Source organism: Anolis sagrei, chromosome 5 (assembly GCF_037176765.1).
Source record: "Anolis sagrei isolate rAnoSag1 chromosome 5, rAnoSag1.mat, whole genome shotgun sequence".
Taxonomy (NCBI): Eukaryota; Metazoa; Chordata; class Lepidosauria; order Squamata; family Dactyloidae; genus Anolis; species Anolis sagrei.
The window spans coordinates 186640105-186659343 of NC_090025.1; the positions used below are offsets into that span (position 1 = coordinate 186640105).

Below are 19239 nucleotides of genomic sequence, written 5' to 3' on the forward strand. Positions count from 1 at the left end.
CAGCAAACAACAATTCCCAGGATTCCATAGCACCGAGCCATGCTTGTTAAAATGGTGTTAAACTGCATTGATTCTGTAGGATAGATGCTGCCTCCAAGTATGTAGTTTATGGCCTGATTGGATCTCATAGAGCTGGGGGCAACTAGTCCAACCGTACATTTAAGATTCTTCTCAAAATTGCTACTTCACTTAAACAGCCTTGTTCTGTAGGATTCCAGGAAAACCATGATACTATCTTGTAGGCTTCCTTCCCCCAATAACCCTGCATCTCGCTGTTTTGTGTATTGGGTTGACAGACGCATTAGCTCTTGAGTCACTCGACTTGATTCAGAGAAGTTCTGTGCTGAAGAGCTTTGGAAATACTGGAACTCAACCTATGCTTGAGAAGAAGCCTCTGAGAAATGAATCTATCATGGATATGATGCCGGAGGTGCAAAAGTAAGAAACTACAACAAACAGGACTATGAATGTGAACTGTGCTGTTTATATATCCTTTTACCTCTTCCATTACCATTGCAACCTTTCAACATTTGTGTGTCTGGTGTGTGCATAGATAGATAGGTAGATATATTGTTGAAGGCTGTCATGGCTGGAATCACTGGGTTGTTGTAGGTTTTTTTGGGCTATATGGCCATGTTCTAGAGGCATTCTCTCCTGACATTTTGCCTGCATCTATGTCAAGCATCCTCAGAGGTAGTGAGGTCTATTGGAACTAGGAAAATGGGTTTATATATCTGTGGAATGACCAGGGTGGGACAAAGAACTCTTGTCTGTTGGGGCTAGGTGTGAATGTTTCAACTGATCACCTTGATTAGCATTTGATGGCCTGGTAGATATGTAGGTAGGTAGGAGATAGACAGACGAAGACAGAGGAAGTTAGATGGAGGGAGATATATACAGATAGATAGGTAGACAGACTGATTGACTGATTGTGCTTATTGCTGATAGGTTTTATACTTACATTTTGATATTACTGATAATGTATTGCCTGGTTATGTGACAGTGGTCTCTTGGTATCTGTTGGGGGTTTCCACTCTGACTCTACAGCCATTTTCCTAATACTGCTTCTGTGTTGTGGTTGATGGAGTCCTCGCCTATGTAAATGTTGTATGTAAAAATAGCCCCAGCTTTAAGAAAAAAGGATGTCGAAATGTAATGCTTTGTCTGCCATATGCAAATAAAACTTCCCCCCACCCCAACAGGAGCAACAACTGTTGTGTTGGTGAGCAGATGGATGTAGACTTTGCCTCGGACACCAGGATGGATGCTGACTTGACCAAGGTGAGTTTCTCTACCTGGTTTTCACTCGTTTAACTGCCATTCCCATCTAATTAAAATGAATGGATCAATGGTAACTTTGTGCCAGGCACATATGAGGGCATGGATAGAGTTTCGGCTACAATGGAGAAATTCTGTAATTTCCTTATCAGGGAACAATGGGGCAGCATTCAAAACTTCCAGAAATGAATGATCTCTGTTATTGAAAGAGGCATCTGTTGTCACCTGTGAATGCAGAAATGCTTCTTTTACTCACTCTTTGGTGGTAGAGTGTGTGGTTGAACATAAAAGCGAAAGGGTTTCGGTGTTGGTGTCAACTCAAGTTATGTATTGTTGAAGGCTTTCATGGCCAGAATCACTGGGTTGTTGTAGGTCAGTGTTTCTCAACCTGGGGGTTGGGACCCCTGAGGGGGTCATGAGAGGGTGTCAAAGGGGTCGCCAAAGACCATCAGAAAACATAGTATTTTGTGGTGGTCATTGGGATTCTGTGTGGGAAGTTTGACCCAATTCCATTGTTGGTTGAGTTCAGAATGCTCTTTGATTGTAGGTGAACTATAAATCCCAACAACTACAACTCCCAAATGTCAAGGTCTATTTTCTCCAGACTCTACCAGTGTTTGCATTTGGGCATACTGAGTATTCATGCCAAGTTTGGTCCAGATCCATCATTGCATGAATCCACAGTGCTCCTCTGGATATAGGTGAACTACAACTCCCAAACTCAAGGTCAATGCCCACAAAAACCTTCCAGTGTTTTCTGTTGGTCATGGGAGTTCTTTGTGCCAAGTTCGGTTTAAATCCATTGCTGGTGGAGTTCAGAAAGCTCTTTGATTGTAGATGAACTATAAATCCCAGCAACTACAGCTCCCAAATTACAAAATCAATCCTCCCCCACCCCAAACCCCACTAGCATTCACGTTTGGGCATATTGGGTATTTGTGGTCAATTTAGTCCAGTGAATGAAAATATATCCTGTGTATTGGATATTTACATTATGATTTATAACAGTACTAAAATGACAGGTATCAAGTAGCAACGAAAACAATATTATGGTTGGGGGTCACCACAACATATGGAACTGCATTAAGGGGTCACGGCATTAGCAAGGTTGAGAACCACTGTTGTAGGTTTTTTCGGGCTATATGGCCATGTTCTAGAGGCATTCTCTCCTGACGTTTCGCCTGCATCTAGTGAGGTCTGTTCCTCACTACCTCTGAGGATGCTTGCCATAGATGCAGGCGAAATGTCAGGAGAGAATGCCTCTAGAACAGTGGTTCTCAACCTGGGGTCCCCAGATGTTTTTGGCCTACAACTCCCAGAAATCCCAACCAGTTTACCAGCTGTTAGGATTTCTGGGAATTGAAAGCCAACAAAATCTGGGGATCCCAGGTTGAGAACCACTGCTCTAGAACATGGCCATATAGCCCGAAAAAGCCTACAACAACCCAACTCATTTTGGAGCATTTCTCCCCTGACTTCCTTGCTGGGATCTGAACTGTTTCTTCAGGCAAGTTCTTTGGGTCATGGTCTATAAATGGAAGGAAATGGTGATTGTATACTGGATGGCTATCTATTAGGAGTGCTTTCATTATGTCTTCCTATATTGCAGAGGGTTGGACTGGATGACCCCTGGGGTCTTTCCCAATTTTATGGTTCTGGGGAGAAAACACAACTTTTTGAGGGTGGAGATTGAGATGCTTTCAGGTGCTTTGTCATATAGTCATCTTTCTCACTCGAGAAAGCTCAGATGTTCTCACTCTCTTCTCCATATTTTCCTTTCCCTTATTCCCACCTCCAGATCTAGATTATATGGAACAGATGCACAATGGGCTCTTCCAAGTTGGATTGAAGAACCATGAATTCTCACAATAGAGTCACTTGTGTTTTGCTAGTTACTCCACATCCATTAATTACATTCTTTTGGAATTGTTTATAGTGACTTCTTATCATTCTTCTAGATATTTTTTAAGAAAGTGTGTTTTGTTGAGATGGCCCTATGGTTTGAAGGGCAAATTTTCTCCTCTCAACAATAGCTGTGACTTTGTGACACCGTTGCCATTTAATGTGTTTTTAGGCCCATCTGTACTGACATATAATCCAGTTTCCGATCCCTAATCATTTGCTTTAAACTGTATTATCCAGTAGTGTAGACTCATATAATCCCGTTCAAAGCAGATCACTCTATAACAAAATTTGAAACTGTTCTGTTCCTGGTTTGAAAGTGTTATTTCCTGTTTCGTTGTGTGTTACTTACTTTGAAAGTAATTGTTACACTCCAGAAACCTCAATTTTCTAGCTGACGCAAATTATGTTGAATTGTATTGTTGAAGGCTTTCATGGCTGGAATCACTAGGTTCTTGTGGGTTTTTTTCGGGCTATAGGGCCATGTTCTAGAGGCATTTCTCCTGATGTAGAAATGCCTCTAGAACATGGCCCTATAGCCCGAAAAAACCAACAAGAACCTTATGTTGAATTGGTTGTGACTTGATGAGATATTCATTGAAAACTATAGCAAAATGTGCTGCAGGAAGTCCTGGAAAAACAAAGTTTTTATAGTTTAATAAACTTTTTCCATGTTTTTATGATGGAACCAATTAGGAAATGACATTTAAAACCCAGGTACAAAAATCATGTTGAATAGTGTAATCTAGGATCAGATACTGGATTATAAATTAATGTAGATCCAATCTTAATTGATAACACGGGAAGCCTGTTTTTAATTAAAGCTAAGCTGAAAAGCAAACAGCCCTAATAGCAAAATATTGTTATGATGAATCTGAAAATGATGGATGGATTGATGGCTTGATCTTCAATTGTGGTGCCCGGAATTGGACGCAATATTCCAGGTGTGGTCTAACCAAAGCAGAATAGAGGGGTAGCATGACTTCCCTAGATCTAGGGAAGTCATGCTACCCCTCTATTCCGCTTTGGTTAGACCACACCTGGAATATTGTGTCCAATTCTGGGCACCACAATTCAAGAGAGATATTGACAAGCTGGAATGTGTCCAGAGGAGAGCAACTAAAATGATAAAGGGTCTGGAGAACAAGCCCTATGAGGAGCGGCTTAAGGAGCTGGGCATGTTTAGCCTGAAGAAGAGAAGACTGAGAGGGGATATGATAGCCATGTATAAATATGTGAGAGGAAGCCACAGGGAGGAGGGAGCAAGCTTGTTTTCTGCTTCCCTGGAGACTGGGACGCGGAACAACGGCTTCAAACTACAAGAGAGGAGATTCCATCTGAACATGAGGAAGAACTTCCTGACTGTGAGAGCTGTTCAGCAGTGGAACTCTCTGCCCCGGAGTGTGGTGGAGGCTCCTTCTTTGGAAGCTTTTAAACAGAGGCTGGATGGCCATCTGTCAGGGATGATTTGAATGCAATATTCCTGCTTCTTGGCAGGGGGTTGGACTGGATGGCCCATGAAGTCTCTTCCAACTCTTTGATTCTATGATTCTATGACCTTGAAGGACCTGGGGGTGGCCACGGCATGGGCTGATCCATGTGGTCACGAAGAGTCAGAAGCAACTGAATGAATAAACAACAACAAAAAATAAATATTGTGGAAGTGACACTGTAATAAGAAAGGAGATGGCCGAGAAATCTTCTGACCAGGAATGATTACACTGTCATCTAAACACTGATCATGACCTCCAACATTGTTGGGTGAGTGGGCTTATTGACAGGTGCCTCTTTCAATAATAGAAATCATGCATCAAGAAGCTTTTGGATCTGATTGGGAAAAGCTTCTACCAACTGTGAAGATGCAAGTATGTCCATGGATCTTACAGTTCTTTCAAGATAACCCTGTGGCCTTCTGAAGAGAACCGTGGTTATTTTTATTCCCTTCCCCTCTCACAGGAGGAAACAGCTGTTGATCAAATGGCCTAAACCAAAATAGCATACCTTCCTCTGAGTGTAAAGAGAATGCAAATCAAGGCAGTATGGATTTGCATATCAAGATAGTATCTTGTCACGCACCTTCCAACCATATATCATCGGCCCCTGCTTGTGGTTCAAAATGCTACCAACAGTAGACTGCTAATCGAAAGTCAGCAATGTCTCAGCTTTTCAATAGTCAATGTGTGCAATGCTGTGTTTTTCAATGTGAATGCTAAAACATCTTCATCTCTTTGCAAGGAAAGCGATGCCAAGCCATTGACAGAACCTGCAACAAGGTAAGAAAGCATAACTCCCTTTATGTTTTTCAATGCAGGGTCATTCATTCCAATGGGTCCCATGTTTTAGATGGCTGTATCATCTATCTGCCTATTTTAATCTATATCCATATTAATTTTTAGCAGTATGATTACACTGACCAACACATATTTTGGTGATTCAAATGTTAGACCTATTTCTGGGTATATTTGACTAGCTGATTCCAAAAATGGCACCAGTTTTCCTCTATCAGCTCTCATGTATTAGATATAAAACATATGCCATATACCAAGGTATGGAGAACAAGACCGATGAGGAGCGGCTTAAAGAGCTGGGCATGAAGAGAAGGCTGAGAGGAGACATGATGATGCCCATGTATAAATAAGTATGCAGAAGTCATAGGGAGGAGGGAGCAGGCTTGTTTTCTGCTGCCCTGTAGACTAGGACACAAAACAATGGCTTCAAACTTCAGGAAAGGAGATTCCACCTGAACATGAGGAAGAACTTCCAAACTGTGAGAGCTGTTCAGCAGTGAAACTCTCTGTGGTGGAGACTCCTTCTTCGGAGGCTTTTAAGCAGAGGTTGAATGGCCATTTGTTGGAGGTGCTTTGAATGCAGTTTTCCCGTGTCTTGGCAGAATGGGGTTGGACTGGATGGCCCACAAGGTCTCTTCCAACTCTGATTCTACTCTTCATCTGCTTGCTCATGGACAATCATGATAACCAATAACCATGTCTAAGAAACTAGAGCTGATGCGGTCTATCCATTGCAATTTTCTGAATCAACATCCCCAAATTAACCCTACAAACAGACCTAAAAACCAAGTTACCAAGAAATAATTTGTTTTGTTCAGTTGTGTTACCCTTATACAGTTTGTAAAGTTAACAGTTTCCCAATACATCACTTATACCACGAATACATCCCTTACAACTAACTCCCTCTTCATAAAAACAATAACAAAAAATTTAAAATTAAAGTTACAATGGATTTCCCACTTTCCACCATATATACCAAAAATGTTTTCAACCCCAAACTTATAATCTTAAACATCTTCTTTATCCTCCCTTGCTATCATAATATATTAATCAATCTCCAAAACCAGCAAGAATTTTTACATTTTCTATTTTTGGTATGCACAATAGTCATCTAATATTTACCTATGTTCTTTTAATGTTGTTTAAAATGGTTGTTTAATTGCTTTCAATTGTTGTTGTTTCGGCATGGAATAATGCCAATTATGTATGCCACCCTGAGTCCCCTTCGGGGTGAGCAGGGTGGGATATAAATGTTGTAAATAAATAAATACAATATGATTAACAAAAAGGTTTGAGAAAAACCTGGAAATGTGCCTATTAGGACTATTTAGAAGGCGTATCAGTGCAGGAGATGAAAAAAATTGTCAATACTGCTTTGTTGCGGCAAGACTAATAATAGCCAAAACTTGGAAAGGGGGGAAAGAGTTATCTATTAAAGATTGGAGAGATAAATTAGTAGATTATATCCAAATAGCCAAGCTGACAAATAGCATCAGAGGAGGAAATAATGAAGAATTTGCAAACAAATGGAGGCTGGCACTTGGGTAATTGGAAAAGAAGACAAAGGTAAACTTGAAGATTGCCATTAAGGGGATTCAGTGAAAGAAGATATATGGGTAGTTGCTGGTTAGCTGTGTGATCCTTTTTTGAGGGACTTCGGAGGTTGTGGGGTGGGGTTCATGGGTGGAAGGATGGAGGGTTAAGAAATGTTAAGGTATAATTAACTGTACAGCCAAGTCTGATTTTTCATATGTTTAACGAGCACTGAATTTACACCCTTTTGTAAATATTTGCATTTTTTCTTTCTTTTCTTTCTTTCTTTTGTTCATTTGTTTTGCTTCCTATATACACTATAAAACAATAAAAATATATTTTTAAATAAATAAATACTGTTTTATTATCCAGGCAGAGGCCAGAAGGGGGTGCAAGAGAGAGAAGGATAGTCCATTTTATTGGGGGGGGGGGGGTTGAAGAAGGAAAACCATTTTCCCCATTTTTGCTGGTTATCCCCCCTCCCCACTTCTCATGTCAGGAGCCCCCGGTGGCGCAGTGGGTTAAACCCCTGTGCCGGCAGGACTGAAGACAGACAGGTTGCAGGTTTGAATCCAGGGAGAACACGGATGAGGTCCTTCTATCAGCTCCAGCTCCTCATGCAGGGACATGAGAGAAGCCTCCCACAAGGATGGTAAAAACATCAAAAACATCCAGGCATCCCCTGGGCAACGTCCTTGCAGATGGCCAATTCTCTCACACCAGAAGCGACTTGCAGTTTCTCAAGTAGCTCCTGAAACAACAAAAAAATTTTTTCCCATGTCATAAACAAGAGCTGTTTCCACGATGGGGACTTGGGTGGAATAACAGGAAAACAGGATGAAATGGTTTTACTACTTCAAGCCACCCTCCACTCCCTGTAAAATGGACTCTCCTTTTCTTTCTAGCACCCCCTTGTGAGCTCTGCTTGGATAATAAAACAGTACCCTGTTTTCTTTATAAATTGCACAAAGAGTTCCCACTCTTTTGAAAAAATACTAGTTGACTCCTCCTTTATCAAATGAGATAAGTTCTCAATTTCTGCTGGCTCTAGAACTTTATCATCCAATTTTCTTTTAAGGGTATGCTTTTATTTTTTTTTCATTGCTGCACATAAAGCAATCTTGTTGCTATAATGGTACAATGTATTCACTTGAATCCCACAATGTATTCACTTTTCTCATCACAGTGAGCCAAGTCCATCCATGGAGGCCGTTCTCCCTGCATCTGAATGCACAAATGGGTCTCAAGGTAAGACACTTATTTACCATGTTTATATACTGCCTCTCTCAACCCAAAGGCAACTCGAGGCAATTTACAGTCGGCAATCAATCCCCCCAACAACATAAAAGATAGTTAAAACATTACATATAATATAGACCATAAAAAGCAGTGTAACAATAGAAACCATAAAACACAAGTCCTCAGCGTCTCATCACTAAAATCAATTTTCTGTTGCATCGTCCAATCGTTCAGTGGATCTAAATTAGTCTGTTACACTGTGTCTGCAAATGCCTGTTCAAAAAAACAGGTTTTAACTGGCTTTCGAAATGTTAGGAGGGAGGGGGACGATCTGATATCGCTAGTGAGGGCGTTCCAGGTTAAACAGTTAAGCTGCAGAACTTGCTGATTGGAAGGTCAGCAGTTCAAAACCACAGGACAGGGTGAGCTCTCATTCTTAGCCCCAGCTTTTGCCAACCTAGCAGTCTGAAAATATGCAAATGTGAGTAGATCAATAGGTACCCCTCCGGCGGGAAGGTAATAATAATAATAATAATAACAACAACAACAACAACAACAACAACACTTTATTTGTACCCCGCTACCATCTCTCCAAGAGACTCGGTGCGGCTTACATGAGGCCGAGCCCAAACACAACAATACAGGCAATACAGGCAATAATCACAACAATACAAGCAATTAAAATAAAACATAAACGATAACTAACTGTAATGGCGCTCCATGTAGTCATGCCGACCACATGACCTAGGAGGCATCTATGGACAACGTCGGCTCTTCATCTTAGAAATAGAGATAAGGCACCAACCCCCAAAGTCGGACTCAACTAGACTTAATGTCAAGGGGAAACATTTACTTTTACCTTTACACTGTTTGTTGCTGTTTATTGCTGTGCCCTGATCAGAATGCCTTTATCTCTCTCTGTGTGTGAATCAGATTGAAAGAGAGAGAAATCACAAAGGTCTGCAAATCAGAGGATCATTAAAAACTTCTTTAGAACACATGTCGTTTTGAGATGCACTTGGCATTCCAAATCCAAAAATAACCTGAGATTTTCTCTATCATGTACTGTTTTTTTTAAAAACAGTTTGCTTTAATATATGACTAAGATTTCTTTGGAGAATATAAACATTAAGAAAAGGGTTAAAGCATATCAAAACACTTTAATTCACTGATCTGGAATACCAAGATCTGTTCAAAAGCACTAAAAGAAGTCGCACTGGAATATTATCTGCCTCCACATTTAATCAAAACAGAGTTACAACTAAATTGATGGAGATATGGAATTGAATTTGTGAAAGAACTGTCTGTAGTATGACACTTTTATTGAATTTGTTGAGTTTAGTATCAACAAATATATGGAAAACAGTTACAATATTAGAAAAAGGGGGTTTTTTTTCACCACAAATGTGTGGATATTGTTTATTTAATGTGTTTCGTAACAACTTTATAGTGCTCGATTTACATTCTTCAGTAAAAATGTAACATCACAACACAAAAGTACCTTATATTTAAACAATGGGGCAGTTTCAAAGATCTAATAGCAGGAATCACTAAATTGGGAGAGGTGGGAGGAGGGGAGAGTATAACCAAATACTAATATTGTACAGCAGTGGTTCTCAGTCATCCTAATGCCGCGACCCCTTAATACAGTATCTCATGTTGTTGTGACCCCCAACCATAAAATTATTTTTGTTGTTACTTCACAACTGTAATTTTGCTACTGTTATGAATCGTAATGTAAATATCTGATATACAGGATGTATTTTCATTCACTGGACCAAATTTGGCACAAACACCCGATACGCCCAAATTTCAATATTGGTGGGATTGGGAAGGGGGGAGGAATTGAACCAAACTTGGCACACAGAACTCCCATGACCAACAGAAAATACTGGAAGGGTTTGGTGGGCATTGACCTTGGGTTTTGGAGTTGTAGTTCACCTACATCCAGAGAGCACTGTGGACTCAAACAATGATAGATCTGGACCAAACTTGGCACAAATACTCAATATGTCAAATGTGAACACTGGTGAAGTGTGGATAAAATAGACCTTTTATACAGATACAGATTGAGCATCCCATATTTGGAATTCCAAAACCTCAGATACTCCAACATGGTCCACATGAATGGTTCGACAGTGACAGTTTTGCTTTTCATTTAATTTTGGTTGTTATCATTTGTTTTTATATATTGGATTGCCAAATTCCGTTACTATGGATGTATTGTTGTTGTGTTGCTCTTCCAACTCTATGATTGTATGATTCTATGATTACTAAACACATCACATCAAATAACTTCACATATCACTAAAGACATAGCCAATTTAAAGCTATACCATGAAGCCTGTGCTTTGATTTGGCTGAAAGAATGCACTACGTTAAAGAGAGAAAACTTACTCACTCTAGAGGGTCATGCTTACTCACTCTAGAGGCTACGGTGAAAAGTCATCTCGAGGCTTGACTACTGTAACGCCCTCTACATTGGCCTTCCTTTGTCAGTGATCCGGAAACTGAAGCTGGTGCAAAATGCGGCGGCTCGTCTTCTCGCCGGCGAGGTGTCGTATCACCCCAATTCTACAACAGCTGCACTGGCTTCCGATTGAGTACCGGATTACTCTCAAGGTGCTGGTACTAATCTTTAAGGCCATATATGGTCTGGGGCCGGCGTACCTGAGGGCCCGCTTATCCCCCTACCAACCCCAGAGATTACTTCGGTCCGAAGACCAAAATTTGCTTGAAGTCCCCAACATCCGGACTTATCATCTGTCCTCTACTAGGCAGAGAGCTTTCTCGATTGTGGCCCCTTATTTATGGAATGCCTTGCCAGTTGAAACCCGAACCATCCGAGAGCTACTTGCTTTTCGGAAAGCCTGTAAGACCTTTCATTTCTGACAAGCTTTCTATGGGTGAATAACTCGGGACTACGTCGGTTCTCGTTTTTATTGTATTTTGAAGTTGGTTGTATTGTTTTAATCTACTGCTGTAAACCGCTCCGAGCCAAATTGGGAGTGGTGGTATACAAGTCAAATAAATAAATAAAATTATTTACGTGTCAGTTGGCACGCATATATTTGGTACGTAAGAGAGAAGAAGGAAAAAGATTTGGAAACCACTTTGTGCGTTCTTCACTTTTATGAATCTGGAACAGATACAAGAGATATTTTTATTCAAAAACTCCACTTTGGCTACCCCCAATGGAAGCCAAACAAAGAAGACTTTTGGGTTGGACAAATTGGCCAACCTATACAGATCTTTTAGAGAAAGATTCGTCAACACTAAAATCACATGAAGAACTAAAATAGAAGATGCCCAATATCACATGGTTACATTATTTACAAATTAAAGAACATCACAATCAAGATAAGAAATTAGGTTTTCACAATAAGGAAGAATTCTGGGATAAAATTCTGAAAATGGAAAAAAAGTGCGTAACTAAGTTGTACGACAAATTGTTAGAGTGGTCAACAGAGGAGAGACAATAAAAAGCTGTATGTTGAAATGGGCAGAAAAATTTAAAAGACCGATATCAATGAGCGATTGGGAAACAATGTGGAACAAAAAAATTAAATCATACATATGCAACTGATTTAAAAGAAAACTGGCTGAAAATGTTTCATAGGTGGCATATTACACCGATAATCACATGTATAAAAACACATCTAAAAATTGTTGGAAATGTAATGAACATGAAGAGAGTTTTTATCATCTCTGGTGGACATGTAGGGAAGCCCAGAAATATTGGAAAGGGATCCATGAAGAATGTCAACAAATTTTCAAAAAGAAGTCTCTAAGAAAACCGGAATATTACTTATTAGGAATTACCGATGGGGATTTAAAACTGGACACAAATTAAGATAGTTTATTCATATACATGACAATCGCATCTAGAATAAACTATGCAAAATATTGGAAGCAGAAGGAAGTACCGGAGAAGGATCAATAGATAAAAAAGATACATGAAATAAAAGACATGGACACATTAACTTTTTTTATTAAAAAAGAATACAGGAAATTTGGTTAAACAAACAAACAGGTCACAGGTGGATGAATACATAGAAAAGAGACACAAAGAATTGTAACTGGGAATAATTGTGAATTATAAAAGTGGAAAATTAGTTACCAGGAAGATTATATAGACAATAAGTTGAAACCTGTGCAGAATTAGAAGGAAGTTACTGGACTTTTAATATTTTTCCCTGGATTTTTACATCTTTTTCTTACACATTAGTGTTCTAGATTTTTCTTCTTCTTTTTAGATAAATATTTCTATCTATTTCTCTAATTTCCTACTTTTCTTGAAAACACTATGTTCCCCCTCTTTACTTGGTTACTATATTTTTTTTATTTTATATCAATAAAATATATTTGAAACAATAAGAAAAGACATAGCCGTTGTTCTTACAGTCCAGGGTCATTGCACTTTCAATTTTCACTTTATCAGGGGAGGGTCAATTTTAATGTTTTATACTGTTTTTTATCTATTGCTTTGAATTGTTGCCAACACTGTGAACCGCCCTGATTCCCCTTCAGGGTTGAGAAGGGCAGTATACAAATACTGCAAATACATGCATAATAAATAAATAAGGGATATTCAACACGTACAAGTTTCTAAAAGTCCTAAAGCAGTGCTTCTCAACTTTCCTAATGCCATGACCCCTTAATACAGTCCCTCCTGTTGTGGTGACCCCCAACCATAACATTGTTTTTGTTGCTACTTCGTAACAGTCATTTTACTACTGTTATAAATCATAATGTAAATATCAGATATGCAAGATGTACTTTCATTCACTGGACCAAACTGGACACAAATACCCAATGTAACCACATGTAATGCTAGTGGGGTTGGGGGAGGATTGATTTTGTAATTTAGGAGTTGTAGTTGCTGGGATTTATAGTCCACTTATAATCAAAGAGCATTTTGAACTGCACCAGCAATGGATTTGAACCTAATTTGCCACACAGAACTCTCATGACCAATGGAAAACACTGGAAAGGTTTGATGGGTATTGACCTTGAGTTTGGGAGTTGTAGTTCACCTATATCCAGAGAGCACTGTGGACTCACGCAATGGTGGATCTGGACCAAACTTGGCACAAATAGTCAATATGCGCAAATGTGGACACTGGTGGAGCCCAGGGAAAATAGACCTTGACTTTTGGGAGTTGTAGTTGCTGGGATTTATAGTTCATTACAGTCAAAGAACATTCTGAACTCCACCAACGATCGAATTGGCTCAAACTTCCCACATGGAATCCCCATGACCATCAGAAAATACTGTGTTTTCTGATGGTCTTTGGCGACCCCTCTGACACCTCTTCGCAACCCCCTCAGAGGTCCCGACCCCCAGGTTGAGAAACACTGTCCTAAAGGGTATTGATGCATGCCATATGTGTGTCTAATTTGTTCTTTCTTCTCTTTCTTCTGTAGATACAGACTCTCCTCCTCTTCCTTCCATGGAGGGAGAGGCTTCCAAGCCTGCTTTAGCAATGATGCATGAAGAAGCAGTTGTTGGTGTGAAAACAGAACCTAAACAGGAGACTCCACGCCGCCTTTCTGGTACGCAATGGCTGTTTTTCTGATAAATGAACTTACTCAGAGTACCTTCAGGAACAAGTTTTAATTCCAAGGAGAGAGCTAAGCAGACACAACCATCTTTGAGTCATTCTTATTGGGAACATAAAACTAAACCAGAACAGACAGTGGTCCTTATATTGGCTTTCTTATACAAAGCTCTCTTTAATGTTAAAGAATCCCTTTAAAATTTAGTGTATATTTATTAAAATCATGGCATTCTCCTGGAGAAAAGTGACCTACTTCACTTTTTGCGTCTTCTTTTGCCTGAACAATTTCTTTTAACTCAAGCAGAATGGGTCTGCATTGCATACTAAAGGTCTTCCTCCTTAAGTCATTGATCTTGCCTTCTGAGGCTTTGAATTAAATAATCAGAGTTGGAAAAGACCTGAAAGGCCACCCAGTCCAATCTCCTGCTGTGCCTCTTCCTAACCCCATTTGATACTTTATTTAGCTTGAGCTCAGTCAGACCTTTAAAAAGATCTCGATGAATGAATGGTGAGTCCCAAAAAATAATTTTACTGTTTCCCAAGAACAGCCTGTTCTGCTTTAACCTTCTGGACTGAAGGTCTGTCTGTACTAGATATTGTTCATTCATTCAGTCGTCTCCGACTCTTCGTGACCTCATGGAGCAGCCCACGCCAGAGCTCCCTGTTGGCCGTCACCACCCCCAGCTCCTTCAAGGTCAGTCCAGTCACTTCAAGGATGCCATCCATCCATCTTGCCCTTGGTCGGCCCCTCTTCCTTTTACCTTCTACTTTCCCCAGCATAATTGTCTTCTCCAGGCATTGCTGTCTCCTCATGATGTGGCCAAAGTACTTCAACTTTGTCTCTAGTATCCTTCCCTCCAATGAGCAGTCGGGCTTTATTTCCTGGAGGATGGACTGGTTGGATCTTCTCGCAGTCCAAGGCACTCTCAGCACTTTCCTCCAACACCACAGTTCAAAAGCATCTCTCTTCCTTCGCTCAGCCTTCCCTCAGGTCCAGCTCTCACATCCGTAGGTGACTACAGGGAATACCATGGCTTTGACTAGGCGGATCTTTGTTGCCAGTCTGATGTCTCTGCTCTTTACTATTTTATCGAGATTGGACATTGCTCTCCTCCCAAGAAGTAAGCGTCTTCTGATTTCCTGGCCACAGTCTGCATCTGCAGTAATCTTTGCACCTAGAAATACAAGATGTCCTGACTAAATAGACTGTTTGCTCATTTTTGCAGGAGGTTCTGCTTCACCTGGGCATCTACCCAACTTCCCAGTGTCTCGAAATAGGCAGAAGACCAAGTGAGTAGCACCAAGGTCTTTGGATATCATTATTCACATTTTGGCCTCACACTTTTGTCTTACTCCTTAGGCTTTCTTTGGACCAATAGTTGGCAAAGAAAAATAGAAGGACAACATTTATTCATAATTCCAGTTGAGATTTCTTAACACAAGAAATATTGTTACAGCTTACCTGGTGGTAAACAGTGCAGGGACTATTTGAAACACTGAAGCTAATCTCCTCCTAGGATGCAAAAAAAAAAATTGCTTTCTCTTCCAAGATCTTGTTGCCACCAGACAGTATCCACTGCCTGAGACACCTGCGTCTTGTGTTAAGGACAGAGAACAGATTGATTTTTTTAAAAAAATGTGTATTAAGACAAGTACTTAGAGCTAATGAGGTAATATTGTGTGCAATCTATATAAATAAAAATGTAATGTTCGTTTGTGGGATTAACATAAGTCAAAAACCACTTGACAAATTGACACCAGATTTGGACACAAGACACCTAATGACCCAATGTATGTCCTTCACTCAAAAAATTGATTTTGTCATTTGGGAGTTGTAGTTGCTGGGATTTATAGTTCACCTACAATCAAAGAGCATTCTGAACCCCACCAACGATGGAATTGAACCAAACTTGGCACACAGTTCTCCCATGACCAATAGAAAATACTGGATGGGTTTGGTGGGCAGTGCCCTTTGGTTTTGGAGTTGTAGTTGCTGGGATTTATAGTTTGCCTACACTCAAAGAGCATTCTGAACCCCACCAACGATGGAATTGGGCCAAGCCTCCCACACAGAACCCCCATGTGGGCCACATCAACACATGGCAGGGACGGCTAGTCTATATAAATAAAAATGTAATGTTCCTTTGTGGGATTAACATAACTCAAAAACCACTGGACGAATTGACACGAAATTTGGACACAATACACCTATTAGGCCAACAAGTGACCATCAGTCATAAAAACACTGAAAAGTACAGCGGAAGAGACTTAAAAAGCCAAAAAAGCACAAAAAGATGCTACAGTTCATGTGCAAAATGATTCCCCCTGGCAAACAAAACACACAATAGCATATCCACACTCTCTTCTGGACTACAGCTCCAAGCATCCCCTAGACCAAGCCCTTTAGGAGGAGAGGATGATCCAAATGCACTGCTTCTAAGCTGCAAATTTTCTTCTCCTTGGATTTCTTTGAAAGCATCACAATCCCTGCACATTCCCTATTTCCTAATTCTGGACTGCAATTCCTAGCAATCCTCCAGATAGATAAGATAGATAGATAAGATAGAGATAGATAGATAGATAGATAGATAGATAGATAGATAGATAGATAGATAGATCAGAAGAATTGCTGGGAGTTACAGTCCAAGAATAGGTAGAGAAGGAAGGAGAGAATGGAGAAGGGAAAGAAAAGAGGGGAAGGAAGGGAAAAGGAAGAGAAGAAGGATGGAAGGAAGGAAGGACGGAAGGAAGTAGAGAATGAAAGAAAAAAGAAAAGGACGGAAAGAAAGAGAGACAGGAGGAGAGAAAGAAAGAGGGAGGGAAGGTTGGCCACAGCAACGCGTGGCGGGTACAGCTGGTCTGCTAATATATTTGTTTATGTTCTCTGGTTTCAGTGCTTCTCCCAATGAAAAGGAAGTGGAGGTAAGCCTTGGAGTATACTCAGTGATGTTCTGTTTACTTCTCTTACAAGCAAAACCAGTCCCTTTTTTATTATGTGCTTACACAGCTCTATTCCTGGACTCATGTATTTGTAAGAATTCAACCAGAGAGCAACTCATCTTTTTAAAAGCTGTGATTCTGTTGTTGTTGTTGTTGTTGTTTGCTTTCAAAACATTTCCATTTTATGGTTATCCTATCACAATGTTTCCTTTACAAGATTTCTTTCCAAAGAGGCTTTTTCCTGGAGAATTGTCAGGTAGCCTTTTTACAGTGAAAATGTAGTTGTGTCATTGTCTAATGTTTGGTGCTGTCTTCATTATTGTATTGTCGAAGGCTTTCATGGCTGGAATCACTAGGTTCTTGTAGGTTTTTCCGGGCTATATGGCCATGTTCTAGAGGCATTTCTCCTGACGTTTCACTTGTATCTATGGCAAGCATCCTCAGAGGTAGTGAGGATGCTACCTCACTACCTCTGAGGATGCTTGCCATAGATGCAGGCGAAACATCAGGAGAAATGCTTCTAGGACATGGCCCTATAGCCCGAAAAAACCTACAAGAACCTTGTCTTCATTATTATTTTGAGGTAGATGTTGAGTATGATTTGGGATTTGGGTGGTTTCGGTTAGTTTATTTTTTGTTTGGTATTGTACAGCACTGAACGTTTGCCACAAATGTAAACTTCCCTGAGTCCCCACGGGGAGATAGAGTGGGATATAAATATAAAGTTTTATTACATTATTATTATTATTATTATTATTATTACTACTACTACTACTACTACTAAAACCAGGGTAAAACTGTGTTTGTGTGTCACAGTCATGGTTCAAAATAAATGCACTCTCTATAGCTCTCTCTCTCTCTCTCTCTCTCTCTCTATATATATATATATATAACCTTAGGATTGTGATTGTTGTGTTCCTTTGTATTAACTGAACCATTTTATTAATCATTTGCAATATGGTAGTATAGATATCAACATAAAATATGTGTCCCACACCACCGGTTTGTAGAAAAAAGTCCTCCAGCTCAATGAAATTCGTCAAGCTTCCAGTACAAAAATAGTAAGAAACACTCTGGATTGCTTGTTTTCCACCTTAAGGGAATAAACACCCACTTTGCAGAAGCCATTCATGGAGGATGTCTTCAGATTATGAAACATAGTCTACACAGTGGCACCTGTATATTTTTTTCTCGACCAGGCAGAATTTCTTCGGCTCTCTTTGGGGTTCAAATGTGACCTCTTTACCCTGGAGAAGAGGGTCCGGCTGGAAGAGAGATCCCGGGATCTGGCTGAAGGAAACTTGAGGAAGGAGATTGCTGGTGCCTTGAAACTGCTAGATGTAAGAATGCGAAGGATGGGCATAATATATGTGACCCTTGTTCACTATTGTCTTGGTGACACAACTGGCTTGCTGCAAAAATGAAAACCTTGAAATAAATTTTTGGAACTGCAAGTCAAGGGTAGAGGAGTTGGCATTCTTACTTACTGACTGACTTAGGTGATCCCTCATTGTTCAAGGATGATGGTCCTCCAAGTTTACTATCTTTACGATGGGTCCATAGGTGGCTGTGGAACCCTATTCTTGATCTGCATGTTGTCCTGCAGTAAGGACATTGGTTTCCAGGTGGAAGGCAGTCCTGGTCAGGGTTGGCTTGATGTGCCTTCTTCTTGACACGTTTCTCCCTTCATGCCTTTTCAAATCCGCAGCACTGCTGGTCACAGTTGACCTCCAGCTAGAGTGCTTAAGGCGCAGGTCTTCCCAGTTCTCGGTGTCTATGCCATAGTTTTTAAGGTTGGCTTTAAGCCCATCTTTAAATCTCTTTTCCTGTCCACTAACATTCCATTTTCCTTCCTTGAGTTGGGAGTATAGTAACTACCTTGGGAGACAGTGATTGGGCATTTGGACAATGTGGCCAGTCCAGCAGAGTTGATGGTGTATTTATTTATTTAGAGCTTTTATAACCCGGTCTTCTCAACCTCCGAAGAGGAACTCAGGCTGGCTAACAGCAGAAAATTCAACATAAATATAGTAAACATAATAGCATCATACTACAGTAATACAAAATACATTAAAATACAGATCATACAATATCTAGTGTAGAAGCATTGCTTCAGTGCTAGTGATCTTTGCTTCTTCCAGCATGTTACATTTGTCTGCTTGTCTTCCCAAAAGATTTGCAAGATTTTTTGGAGGCATTGTTGACGGAATCATTCCAGGAGTTGAGTGTGACATCTGTAGACAGTCCATGTTTCGCAGGGGTATAGCAGGGTTGGGAGGACAATAACTTTATAAACAAGCACCTTGGTATCCCTACAGATATCCCGGTCTTCAAACACTCTCTGCTTCATTCATAAAAATGCTGGACTTGCAGAGCTCAGGCGGTGTTGTATTTCAGTGTCAATGTTGAGTTTTGTGGAGAGGTGGCTGCCAAAATAGCAGAAATGGTCAACATCTTCTAATGTTACACCATTAAGCTGTATTTCTGGTATTGCAGAG

The 19239-nt window shown here is 40.2% G+C and overlaps 1 protein-coding gene across 1 annotated transcript in view; it reads left to right on the forward strand.

Annotated features, from left to right (window-relative positions):
- The window catches only part of IRAG2 (inositol 1,4,5-triphosphate receptor associated 2), a 75107-nt gene that overhangs the window by 41145 nt on the left and 14723 nt on the right, over positions 1–19239 (forward strand). Inside the window, exons 22-29 of the mRNA XM_067469311.1 lie at positions 297–438; positions 1203–1281; positions 5416–5453; positions 8188–8249; positions 13668–13796; positions 15028–15091; positions 16696–16723; positions 17941–18081. Of these exons, the coding sequence (XP_067325412.1) occupies positions 297–438; positions 1203–1281; positions 5416–5453; positions 8188–8249; positions 13668–13796; positions 15028–15091; positions 16696–16723; positions 17941–18081 (683 nt within the window). The remainder of the gene's footprint in view (positions 1–296; positions 439–1202; positions 1282–5415; positions 5454–8187; positions 8250–13667; positions 13797–15027; positions 15092–16695; positions 16724–17940; positions 18082–19239) is intronic.